The sequence below is a fragment of the Malaclemys terrapin genome, chromosome 3, assembly GCF_027887155.1.
Source record: "Malaclemys terrapin pileata isolate rMalTer1 chromosome 3, rMalTer1.hap1, whole genome shotgun sequence".
Taxonomy (NCBI): Eukaryota; Metazoa; Chordata; order Testudines; family Emydidae; genus Malaclemys; species Malaclemys terrapin.
Window position 1 is genome coordinate 5,449,916 of NC_071507.1, and position 13,050 is coordinate 5,462,965.

At 40.2% G+C, this 13,050-nt stretch overlaps 1 protein-coding gene across 2 annotated transcripts in view; it reads left to right on the top strand.

Moving 5' to 3' along the window:
• The window catches only part of RALGAPA2 (Ral GTPase activating protein catalytic subunit alpha 2), a 271,768-nt gene that overhangs the window by 29,027 nt on the left and 229,691 nt on the right, over positions 1–13,050 (top strand). For both annotated transcript variants that reach the window (XM_054021951.1, XM_054021952.1), the window contains exon 4: positions 10,179–10,236. In XM_054021951.1, the coding sequence (XP_053877926.1) occupies positions 10,179–10,236 (58 nt within the window). The remainder of the gene's footprint in view (positions 1–10,178; positions 10,237–13,050) is intronic.

The following is a 13,050-nucleotide window of genomic DNA, read 5'->3' on the forward strand; positions in this document are numbered from 1 at the left end:
GGTGCAGTATTCCAACCCTATATTACTAAATAAAGTTGGGAAAATAGAAGCATTATATCTTCCTGTTTCCCCCCCCCCAGAAACTGCATTATTAATCGAGACTGTGAATCTGCTAAAAAATGATGCATTCACCCTAATAATCTGAGCTGTAGGATTCTTTTTACACATACAAAATGAAAACTGAGTTTAAAACAAAAGTGTTTCTTTCAAAAAGCAGCATCCTGTATAAACTAAGGTTGAAACTTCACATTATTCCTAGTCATGCAGTAAGCCCAGAAGAAAAAGAACTATGGATAATCAGTTAAAAGAACTGACAGATACCCTGATGTGTTGATCAGTAGTAATACCTAATTTCTATTTCAAGTGTGCTATAATGGATTACCATATAGATGCAGCAAAGCACTAAGCATTAAATAGATCTGTGTGTTTTTTGAAAAAGTAATATTATTTCACACTGTGGGATTTCTTAAAATATTTCATATTACTTTACTGTGAAATTACAAACAAGATGTCAATAGCCAGTTTGGAATTCACAGCAGTATAACTAAGAATCGAGGTTGGAGTAGAAGAAAATGTCATTTGTTTTTCACAGTAAAGGCTGTATACATTTCTTACAACTGTGTTGGAGAGGAGAGAGCAAAGAATGGATTCTCAGGAATACAAACACGGGTGGTTGTCCATCTGATTGTGAGTTCACCTCTCTAATGTTAATATGTAAAGTAACATGTTTTTAGCTTGGGACTCAATAATACATAGGCACAAGAAGCACTAATAACACAAGAGTTTCAGTCTTAACTTTGAATTAGGTTGTGTTTTTCACCTCATTTAGCAGTTCAGACACTTCATGAACCATTTCCTGTGTGCCAGGAGCAAAGTGTGCTAAGTTAACTTTGATTACTTATATCCATTCTCTTAATAACTTGCGCAGTTTTAAAGTGGTTTAGATGGAAGCTGTGATGTGATTGACCTCAGATAATTACATAGATTGGAAGACCCCCTTCAGCTAAATGTTCAGGATTGGACTATGCAGATGATTCACTAATCTGATCGCTGTTAGCCTATTTAATATTTTTCTCCAAATGCATTCATTTTTCATCTCTGATTTTGAACTGCTGAGAGCAGTGGAGAAGAAGGGGAAGTGATGTGGGTCAGATGTGTCCTAAATCTAATTTTATCACAAGATTTCAGATATGGAGGCTATTCTGAGCCAGGACCACTTTACTTTCTTTCCTTCCCACCCATTTTACTTCTCCCCAGCTGATGATCAGGACTAAAAGGGCTGTTCTAATGCAAGGATCTACCAAAAGTCCTACCTCTACCAAATAGTGCATTTTCCAGGGAAAACCAAAAAGATGTTTTTTTTTTTTTTTCATGTTACCTGTCCCATGCAACTGAGATCCTGAATTTGCTCTTCACAATGTGTATCACAGACTCCTCTGTACAATTTCTAATCAGTGTTGGCTGTAGACACACCCTGAAATTCATTGGCACCTGGGTTATCACCTGGTGGTAAAGTCAACCCCAGCCTGTTTTCAAGTGAAACAGTTGTTTAGTTTGATATTGTTTGGACCACAAGCTACATACTCACTCTCTGTTCAACCTTGATTATCACCAGGATTTTGTTTATTCTTGAGGCTAGATCCTCTGGACTTGGATCATAGGTCTAAGGGCTTGTCTACACTGGCACTTTACTGTGCTGCCACTTTCTCACTCGGGTGTGAAAAAACACACCCCTGAGCGCTGCAAGTTTCAGCGCTGTGAAGTGCCAGTGTAGACAGTGCACCAGCACTGGTAGCTATTCCTCTTATGTTGTGACTACACAGCCATGTTAAAGCACTGCTGCGGCCAGCGCTTTAACGTTGCTAGTGAAGACATGCAGAGTCTTGGATGGATTCCAAGAAATCACAACCTCTGCTGGGGTCGGACTCAGTTACTGTAGCTCCCTCAGTCAAGCCTCTGAGGCTACAGATGCCCAAACCGAAGGGCATGTGGTCAGATCCCACTGCCCTGGTTCCAAAAGAGAGGCAAAGAGAGGTGCCCATACCTTGTGCCTCCTAGCTATCCAACCCCAACAGAACCCTTGTGGCTGCAGGACTGGGGCTGGTTATGACTTCCACTTCTTGATCCAGGAAAATGGAATAGCTTAGTGTGTCAGATTCTGGGCCACCAGAGCCTTTGGTTGTGGTGCCAAGAAAAAGAGGCATAGAGACAAAACAGCTGGTGTTAGCAGTGCTGGTTCCTGTGCATCAGAACTATCAGATCTGCCAGATTCTGACAAGACTGCTATGGTTCTGAAGCAGAGATCTATTCTGTTTTTGGTAGTAAGGGATATAGATCAGTGTCTGTCTTCAGATCTAATGTTGGCTCCTGGGTCAGTCCTGGCTACGTCCTCTTTTCTGGAGAGCTCTGTCACTGTGACAGCCCAGGTTCGCCTGCCAGTTCTAGTTGCTGCTTCAGTTCTGAGTGGGGGAAACAGTTCCCCAGTTCCAAGGTCTTCTTACTCATTCCCTATTAAGCAGAGGAGGCCAGAAGATGCTGTGGGTCTTCCTCTGGCTCACACTCCTCCCTCCTCCTAAGACCTTGCAGGATCTCTGCAGAGAGCTGGATCTCTTGCATATACTGTTACCACCATTGCATTCTATATCAGATCTGGACCTGGATCCTTACCAGGAGGAAGAAAAAGGAAGAATATAGAGACCTGTAGTTCTCTTTGTGCCACCCTATAGTTGTCCTCTGGCAGGCATATTCCTGTACCCTACTTGCTGGGGAGCCTAGCAATCCAGGGGCCTGTGGCCTTACTGGGGGCCACCTTGGAGCCTTTTAATTACCCTCGAAGTGATTTAAGTGGTAATGTTTTGTCTGTTAAAGATTTGTCAGTCTAGAGATCTTCTGATTTAACTCCTACAGATCTGTCAACATTACTGACACTGATGCCTAAAACCCTATCTGAGGAACAAGATGAGGAGGTAGCGCCTTTCTTCGATCAGGAGCATCTGGAAATGAACTGAGCTCAATTTATCACCAGATGAACATTTGGGGGGTTGCTTCAGCCTTCTCCCTTTTCGAGGACACTACTCAATTCCACAACTTGGTGGATCATCATCTTCCAGAGCCTGCAGAAGAGATTCTTGCCTGGGGCTTGATATGCTTAGGATTGCTTCAAGGAGTACAAGATCACTACCCATTTTGGATGATTTGCTACACCCAGCTAAGTCCATATGGACAACACCTGCTTCTTGCCAACTTGTTTCTAAGAAAGTTGACAAGTTGTATCAGATACTCTCAAGGGTTTTCCTACTTTCATTCCCACTCTGTCCCTAACTCAATTGGACTGGCTGCTACCAGTAACCGGTGACTAGATCTGAACTATCACATTCACCCTGGCTGATAAAGAAGGGAAAAGGGTTGATTTGTTGAGGAGAAAAATGTTCTTTTCTTTGTCCCTCGGTATTAGGGTGGTGAATTATCAGGCAGTCGTGGCCTGTTACCAATTCTACCTGTGGGAAAAGATGACATGCTTAATGACAAAAGAAGCCTTGTTTGATGCTTTGGACTGTGCTGCCAGAGCAGTGGTGTCTGCTGTGACTATTAGGAGGGCATGCATGGCTCTGTTCCTCTTCCCTACCTATGGACACTAGAATTAAGCTGGAAGATCTTCCTTTCGAAGGGTGTGTGGGGGGGTCTAAGATGATGAATTGCTGGATTCAAGGTATTTAAACAAATATATTTGGAAGCTTTGGTTCTGCATGTTGACTCTGGCCACCATAATCCCTTTGCTGTCAGTCATGGATTGGTGTGTGACTCTTGATCTAAAGGATGCCTATTTTCATATTTCAATTTGGCAAACTCATTACAAGTAACTTTGATTCGTGGGGACCGGATGCCACTTTCAGTAGAGGGTGCTCCAATTTGGCCTTTCCACTGCACTGTGGTAGTGGCTCATCTGAGAAATCAGGGTATTTTTGTTTACCCCTATTTAGATCACTGGCTACTGAAGGCTTCCTTGCAGGAAGATCTGTTAAATAATACCGCCTTCACAACCAATCTCTTTTCAGACCTCAGGCTCTTTCTCAACTGCCTAAAGTCAGTCCTCTGCTTTTCTCATAGGATCCCTTTTATAGGTGCCATACTGGACTCTGTGGATGGCAGAGCTTTTGTGCCACAAAACTGATTTATTAAGATGACCCAGTAACTGTTACAGATCCAGCGATGTCCCACCCAGAGAGTAAAACTTTTCCTGGGTTTTAGGGCAGCCACTACATAAGTGGCTCTGTTTGCCCGTCTAAAAAATAACACCTTTACAACACTGGTTGTCGCAGGTTTATAGGCCAAGTTGGGACAGCCTTCAGGTATTGATCACCATGCCACAGAATATCACAGTCTTCCTAGACTTGTGGTCAGTCAGAATGGATGTGCTCAGGGATGTACAGTTCAATTATCTGGGTCCATCCTGGACAGTGAGTTCAGATGTGTCAATCATGGGTTGGGGAGCGCATCTGAATCATTTGACAGTTTGAGAGCACTGGTCCTCTCAGGAGCGATCCCTGCATATCAGTGTTTTGGGATTAAGAGCTGTTCATCTGGCTCTTAGGTCATTCCTTTCTCCCACCTGCAAGAGAGGGTTGTGCAGGTAGTGACAGACAATACATTAGTGATTGTAGTACATCAGCAAGTAAGGGGGTGCCCATTCCACTCTTCTGTGCACAGAGGCCAGACATTTATGGGATTGGTCTATTTGTCACCAATTTGCATCTTGCAGGGGAAAACAATATAATCATGGACCATCTCAACAGAGACTGCTCTTGGATGCATGAATGGTCCCTAAGGGATCAGTTGGTTTAGACTAAATTAGCCAGCTAGAGTCGACAGAGGTGGACATGTTCACAATGAGGGTCAACAGGAAGTGTTGCCTCCTCTGCTCCAGAGAAGGCAGGGAGAGTTGGTCCTTGTTGGATGCTTTCCTTTTGCACTTGGGGAAGGGCTTGATGTATGCATTTCCCCCCCCCCCCTTCCTGTTCATTCAGATAGTGGTAAGGAAGAGGCTCAGGATAAGTTAAGGATGATGCTCATTGCCTTGGCTTAGCCATGTCAGTGGTAAACCACTGATCTCCTTCAGCTGTCTTCATGGAGTCTTCATGCATCTGTCCCCAGGTCTCCTGTTCCAGCAGGAGGGCAGGATCTTTCATCTGGATCCACAGTCTCTTCTTCACCTGATGGCATGGCTGAGCAGTCATATTCTTCATCTGTGCAGGATCTACTAATTAAATTGCAAAAAGTGTCTACCAGAACTGTTACCATCTAAAGTGGTTCTGATTTCAGACGTGGATGAAGGGGTGATCTGATTCTCCTGTATCTGCTTCCATTCCTTGTGTTCTGGAATACCTCATGTACTTAGAAAATCAGGGGTTATCCACATCATCATTAAAGATTCACTTGGCAGCCATCTCTGCATACCACTGTCTAACTGATGGTAGATCACTGTTTACTCATTGTTTAATTAACCCTTTCATAAATCTTTTATCAAATGTTTATCCCTCGGTTAGGGATCCCATTTCTTCTTGGGATCTCAATATGATGTTTGCCATGCTGGTGAAATCACCCTTTGAACCCTTGGCTGAGTATTTTGTGCCATTTAGCTATTAAGATAGCTTTCATTGTTGCCATCACATCAGCCAGGAGAGTGAGTGAGTGAATGATGCCCACCTTTCTTTTCCTACAGACAAAGTAGTTCTCAGACCTGATCCCATATTTTTACCTAAGGTAGTGTCTGATTTCCACATCAATCAGTCCATTAATTTGCCTTTTTTTCTTCCTCTAAGCCTCACTCTAATAAGGAGGAATCAGTTCTACACACTTTGGATGTTAGAAAGGCTCTTACCTATTCCTTGGTCAGAATTAAGAGTATTTGTAAATCACCTATATTGTTTTCTTATGCCAAGAACCACATAGAATATATGGTTTCTTCCTAGACTGTTTCTCGGTGGATTAAACAATGTGTCGCTGAGGGCTACATGTTAGTGAAAATCCCTTTACTTGCTGCAGTTCAACCACATAAGAACTGTAGTGGCTACTTCCTTCACCTGTCTTAGGCAAGTGCTGGCTGTTGAAATTTGAAGGCTGCAACATACTTTCACTAAGCACTATGATCTGGACTTGGCTTCTAGTGTGGACACCAGATTCGGTAAGGCAGTGCTTTAGTCTCTATTCAGCTAGGACTCTGTCCCCACCTCCAGGTTAGTTTTCAGCACTTCTTATCAATCTATCCCATAAGTGGGAATATGCAGAGCCACTCAAAGAAGAAATGAAGGTTACCTACCTGTAACCAAAGTTCTTTGAGATGGGTCTGCATATTCACACTTCCCACCTGCCTTACCTTCTCTATAAAAGTCCTTGTCATTCTGTGTCTTTAGCTTTGCAGTGGAAGGATCTGGGGTGGTGAGAATGCGCCACCCACTTTATAGCATCGCCCTTGGTAAATTGTAATGCTGAGGGGAGGGGTGAGATGGGGGTTTGGGAACACTCTAGCTGACTGCTAGAAGAGCTTTTTACCATAAGGCTCCCTAGGGTGGCTCAATACCCATAAGTGAATATGCAGAGCCATCTCGAAGCGCTCTGGTAACAGGCAAGTAACCTTTATTTATTTAAGTTAGTGACCCATCAGGACATAAGGCATTTTACGCTTTCCTGCAACCCACAGAAACCTCCAAGTGACTGGACACTTAACTTCTTATTGCAAATAAAGGAAAATTGTATGTAAAGGAAACATGTCACACACATAAAATAAACCTTTGCAAAACCCTGGTGGTTTGAAAGAGTCATTTCTTTGACATTCTTTCCTCCAGTAATCTGGGTTGTATACTAAAGTGGGGTTTCCAGTGGGTTTGCAGTCTCATCAACATAGTGCATGTTGGTGCTTCTCGTAGAGCAAGAATTATGGAGTCATGATTTTGCGCTTTCTGAAAGGTGGATGAATAAGCTACGTTCAGAGTGCTGCTTGTCCTTGACTGGTTGGGTATTCTTCACATAATCTTACAACTAGTTTAATTTTTCTTCAATATTCTGCATTTACAGTCCACCCTTTAAAAAACACTAGTTTTTAGAAGTAATTTGCTGCTTTTATATTGTATATTACATTTTCTATAATTCTTCCCACACTTTATCAATGAGCGTATTTCTATGGAAGCAACTTCTTTGTTTGCTTTTCATTTACTTCTGTTTGTTCTGCATCTGAAGTTGTTATATTATGTTTTTGACATAATTTGTGCATCACATTATATTCAGACATTTATTAATTATACTTTAATATGGAGAATTCCATATATTTTTAAGATTAACATACTATGCCATGTACTGCAAATGCTCATGCTATTGGGAGCCATATTTACAATTTACTTGTGTTTCATTATGTACCCATTTACATTGCGTTGCCTTACAGCATAACATTTTACTCTTCTTTGTACACTAGAGCAAGTAGTGCATTTTAAAATCTTACGTTATCTATGGTCTTTGAGCAGGTTTGTCCTGAAATATTTTGATGCAGAAAAAGGTCACTGGCCCTTTTTAGAGGTATAAAAAATTTGGGTATCAAGAGTGTGTTTTAATGTTAGAGGAAATTATATCCAAGACATACATCATAAAGTATTTATTTCTGTTTATTTCCTTGTGGTAAGTTGTTTTGCTTTTTTTTTCTTTTAGTCAGTTTATAGTAAGTACAAAAAAGTTGGAACATTTCCACATTGGATCCCTTTTAAAAGATAATTCTGAAGGTCCATCAGTTCATTCAGGTTTTTGTAGCAAATTTGTTTTTGTTAAAAGCCATGAATTCTTACTGTGCACTATGCATATAGCATATATTGTGTGTCTAACATTTATCCGAATGCATGAAAAATTCAGCGTGATTTTTTTATTCTTCACATTTGGTACATGTAGTACTGTAAAACTTAGAATGAAAACACCAAAAAGAAAAGTTCACAATTTAGGATAGAAGAAAACAGAGATTAGCTGATTAATGTCAAAAGTAGTATTGAAAGATGCAGATCTCCTAGTATTTTAATACTTAGATGGATAATTATTATATCCTTGTATATCCTGCAATCTGATTGGCAGAAACATGGTCCTTAACAGGTAACCCCCCAATTTTTTTAACCATGACCTCATTTTTAGCCAGCCAGATCTTTCCATTCCAAGCACATTTACCTTGCCCATAGACACAGAGCTAGACATCTGGCCATGTGATTTTCGGGGTAATTATTGTTAGCCACTGCTGCCAAGGTAAGCCCCAGGTGAAAATCTATGGAAGGACTTGTGGGGATTATATTGAAGCAAAGTACAATGAGGAACATAGAAGGGATATCGCAGACTTACTTTCTCTTCTGAGTTAACTATAAGAAGGTTTTTAATACTGTCTATGGGACAACTCCCATAGTAAAAGTTATAGAGGACTTTTACCCTACTCTGGCTGCTGATGTGACCTGAGGTCTAGTTCTCAATGTCTATGAAGTTGCCATGACTATCATTTTCTGCTATGAAGAAAAGAATGTTTTTCATTTTCAGAGACTGTCATTGGAGTACTGTATACAATTTCTGAAACACTTTGTTTTCCAACAGATTTATTCTGTCGTAATCCATCTTTTGAGCATATCGTTCCAATGGCAATAATGGCTCACTTGTTGGCCCTGTATGAAGAAATAACTAAAATGTTAAGTGTTGTCTACTTGGCTGTGTTGCCTTAATTCCTCTTACCAGTCTTTATTTTTAAAGACCAAGAAGTGGGTCACAGTTGCTTACATTATTACTCGTCACTCATTTTGCATCCTGCATGTAGTTTTTTCTCAAGAACTGGTGGTGCTTTAAGTTTTGTGAAAGTTTGTTCCTATTGTTTTGTGTGATGATTAAACAGTACTGTCAATTTCTTTAGAGATAATTATTTGACCTTTAATATTAGTGTTAAAACTAATTTCCCTTTTGGATTCTTAATCTCTTCTTAAAATCCATCGCTCAGCAGTTGAAAAGGTTTCAGAAAAGAAAAAGAAATCCATATTCATTGTTTTGTATTAATTTGATCCTTTTATATCCTCAGCAGCAACAAGCTAGCAATTACTTGCAGGAGTTTCCTTTCTGTTGGATATCAGCCTATAATGCACTTTCATAAAAAAGACCTATAATTGCAAGTTAGCCACATTGGCTTGCGCTACACTTAAAAGTCATGAAAAAGTTTTGGTGATTCATACAAATTGCTTTGTAGCATTATAATTCATGGGGTTGGCAAACAGCAAAATTTGATGGCCCCAACTGTTTTTCCAACCAAGATAATAGGCCCCCATTCAGCAAAGTACTTAAGCATGTGCTTAATTGCATTGCTTTATTGATACCATATAGAATACCAAAGTTAGAGGTTGTGGTCAAGATTTTCCCTCTTCCTTGCCTTGATCTTCCTCTGTCAGAGTCATCCCAAAACTACAGAGGAAGACCCCACTACATATTATTCCACATGAGTGCTTTACTAACTGCATCTGCTGTGGAGTAATTAATGAAACTTTGTGTAATTCTAGTCAGTTCCACCCAGCAGATGAAAGTGCAGGTAAATCAGTTCTCTGTAAGAGTACTCACAAAAGTTCCCCTAGGGCTGCTTGAGATGGTGGATCTGCCAACATTAGGTGGTGGATCTGCCAACATTAGGTGGTGGAAACAAAAGTGTTCATTACCCTTCTAATCCATAGAGTGTAAGATTTGCTCAGATCTGTCCAATATCCTGGCTCTGACAGTGGACAATATCAGATGCTTCAAAAGAACATATTAAAAACTCTGAAGTGTGCAGTTTTGAAATACCCTGTCCATAGATGAAGTTTCTTCTAACTCCTTCAGTTAGAAGTTGGTTTATGCTCTGAAATATTAGGGTTTGGATCCTTTCTAAAACAATGGAAAGTTTAAAAAGCAAAAATTCCTTGATGGTGATACTTTTAAAAATGTAATTACAATTGTGGTTAATGAACATGATATACGCTAAATATCCAGGGAAAGTAAAATAGTGGACACTAATCCTTGCTACTGTAGGTGCCCATTTTTGTATTGTTTAATTCATGTTTGGCTTAGAGTTACACATCAACTGTTCCATAAGATTCGCCGAACAATCTAATTTATTATGGAAAAGTTAACAGTTTTAGTTTTGTTTTCTGCAGAAAATATTACAACTGCTACCTGAGAGGATATTTTATCGATGGCATTTCCACAGTATAGGTAAGAAGAAACACTTTTAAAAAATATTTTAGTAGCAGCTTAAAATAAAAGTCCTTTTTCACACTACTGATTTCCTGCCCCTCCCCTCATATTTAGCTTGATCATGCAAGAACTCTAACTGGCTCATTTTCCACTTTCCTTGTTGTATTTCCTTTAACCCAAAGTAAAGAAAAGAAAATAACAAACCGTAAGCTTGTACTTTGTTCTCTCAGTTTTCAATCTGTTAGAGTCTGGTTTTGTAAGTGTTTGGAGTGTAAACTTCAATTTGCTGATGTTGGGGTGCAACTCCTGTAACCACTATGCCACTGTGATGTTTTGGGGATTACCCAAACCAGTAAGGGGTTTAGTCACCATCTGTTCTGTAACCTTGGGTGCATTTATGCCGTGGAGCTTTCATTCAGAACCCTGACACCCGTAGTTTGCCCACAAGCACAAGGTCTCACCCTGGCTTCCACCAGCCTAGTTACTCTTTGCAGAGTACCACAAACAGCCCTTCCAGGCCCAAGTCACCCCAAATCCATCCACCCTGCGTTCTTAAGTACTAGACACTTGGACTTTTATCCTCTGCTTTGTCTCCCCCAAAGGTGTGAAACCAGCGCCCCCCCCTTCCCCCGCAGACACCAGCTTTCTTTGGTGCACACTAGCACAGGGGTCGGCAACCTTTCAGAAGTGGTGTGCCGAGTCTTCATTTATTCACTCTAATTTAAGGTTTGGCGTGCCAGTAATACATTTTAACGTTTTTAGAAGGTCTCTTTCTATAAGTCTATAATATAGAACTAAACTATTGTTGTATGTAAAGTAAATAAGGTTTTTAAAATGTTTAAGAAGCTTCATTTAAAATTAAATTAAAATGCAGAGCCCTCCAGACCGGTGGCCAGGACCCGGGCAGTGTGAGTGCCACTGAAAATCAGCTGGTGTGCCATGTTCGCACGTGTGCCATAGGTTGCCTACCCCTGCACTTGACAGTTTGCATGCCAGAGACCTGCTTGGGGTAAAAATAAACAAAAGGCTTATTAAATAAAAAATATCGCCGATTCAAAGATAAAATAGTATGGAATAGCAAACATATACAAGTTACACAGCAAATAAACATAATGATAATAAACATAAATCAAATTAGATAAACTCCCTTCTCTAATGCAATTTACCCAAAATCTCTGAACAGTTTCCCAAAGTACCTCCTACTATAGATTGGATCTAGTGGTTCATGGACAGCACACACGAAGTGATTGTCCCTCAGTTTCTCTATGAAAACAATAATTTAATGCCTCCATTTAAAAAGCCTTCCCCCTCCACTTTTTTCCCTTCTCTTGCGTGGTGACTCATGTTTGTTCAGAGTGGGGGAAATTCCTTCTTAAGCTGATAGTCAGGAAGTCAGTGTTTTCCCATTAATTTCAATGGACTACTATTTGTCTTTTCCTGGGTAGTACAATGGTCGGTGTTAGAGCTAATCTCTTCTCGTTAGGAAGGCAGCCCCTCCTCAGCCTGACAGCACCACTAATTTTGAGCACAGTTTGCTATATTCATGAATACATAAATTCATAACTACAATCTATATACATATCTCAAATGAACATCAAGTTCAGAACATTACATACTTTATAAAAGACCTTACTCAACATATTTTTATAGTACAGTATACAATCAGTTGATTCAACTGCTTATTCTTTGGGGTTCAGCCCCCCTGTTCTCCCCTGGGGGTGCCTGAACCCTGATTGTCACAGCAGTATTAAAATATGTGCGTAAAATATGGTTGTTTACCATTAAAAACTTTCTGTTAGTATAAATATAAGCTGGGTAGTAATGCCATTTTCAGTGAAATTTTCAAGGGCATCTTTGTCGTCATAAAAATTCCAGGCTACTGTCGTCCTACATAAATTGCCATGAAGATCCCCACAGAAGGAAGGGCACATCATGCCCTATGAACCACAGAACCATTTAGTAGTAGTAGAAAAGTGCACAGGAAGAGCTCCAATACCAGCCCTAGAGCTAAACATTCTTGAACCTTCAGCTCTTAAAGGCTCCATTCAGCTACAGTCCTCAGTTCCTTTTTCTCTCCCTGCCAAAGCAGTCACAAAACCCTTCAGCTACATCCCCTGATTTATTTTACATTTATTTATTTATTGGTATTTGGCTGTCTAGTTTCTTCTTTTGCCACAAGAGTTGTTATATAGTTGTAGCTTTTATTTCCAGGGATTTTTTTCCCCCAAATAGTACAAATCCTGGGCATCACAAAAAGAGTGAATTTCAAGGCTCATGTCTTTAGCATTTGTATTTAGTAGAGTGATAAAAGCAGGAAAATGTCAGCCAGAAGGTCTGAGTTCTACTCCTGATTCTGTTGCTGACTTGTGGAGCCTTGGGCAGATGTATTAACCTCTCTGTGCCTGTTTTCCCATCTGTAAAATGGGAATAATACTTAGGCATTCTTTTGCAGAGTTCTTTGAGATTCTTGGATGAAAAGCAGTACAGTATCTGTGACCTAATCACTGAAAGGCAAAAAGTAGCACACAAGATGACGCACTCTGAGGTAGTTTCGATCCATAAAGCGATTAATGGATTAGGATGACAAATAAATAGAGAACTTTCATCTGTGCTTATAGTAGAATCTGGCTCCAGTATGTTTTGTTGTTTATATGAAACCCTATCCATTTTCTTCAGACCAATACTTGAAATTTCAAAAAGATAAGTTGCACTTTTCAGCTTGTATAAACTGAGAAATATGGAGATTAATTTGCCATTATCTTTTTGAAACTTCATGCCTCTGGGATGAGCAGATCTGAAAAATCTTTCTGTTAACTCCTTGCACAACATCAT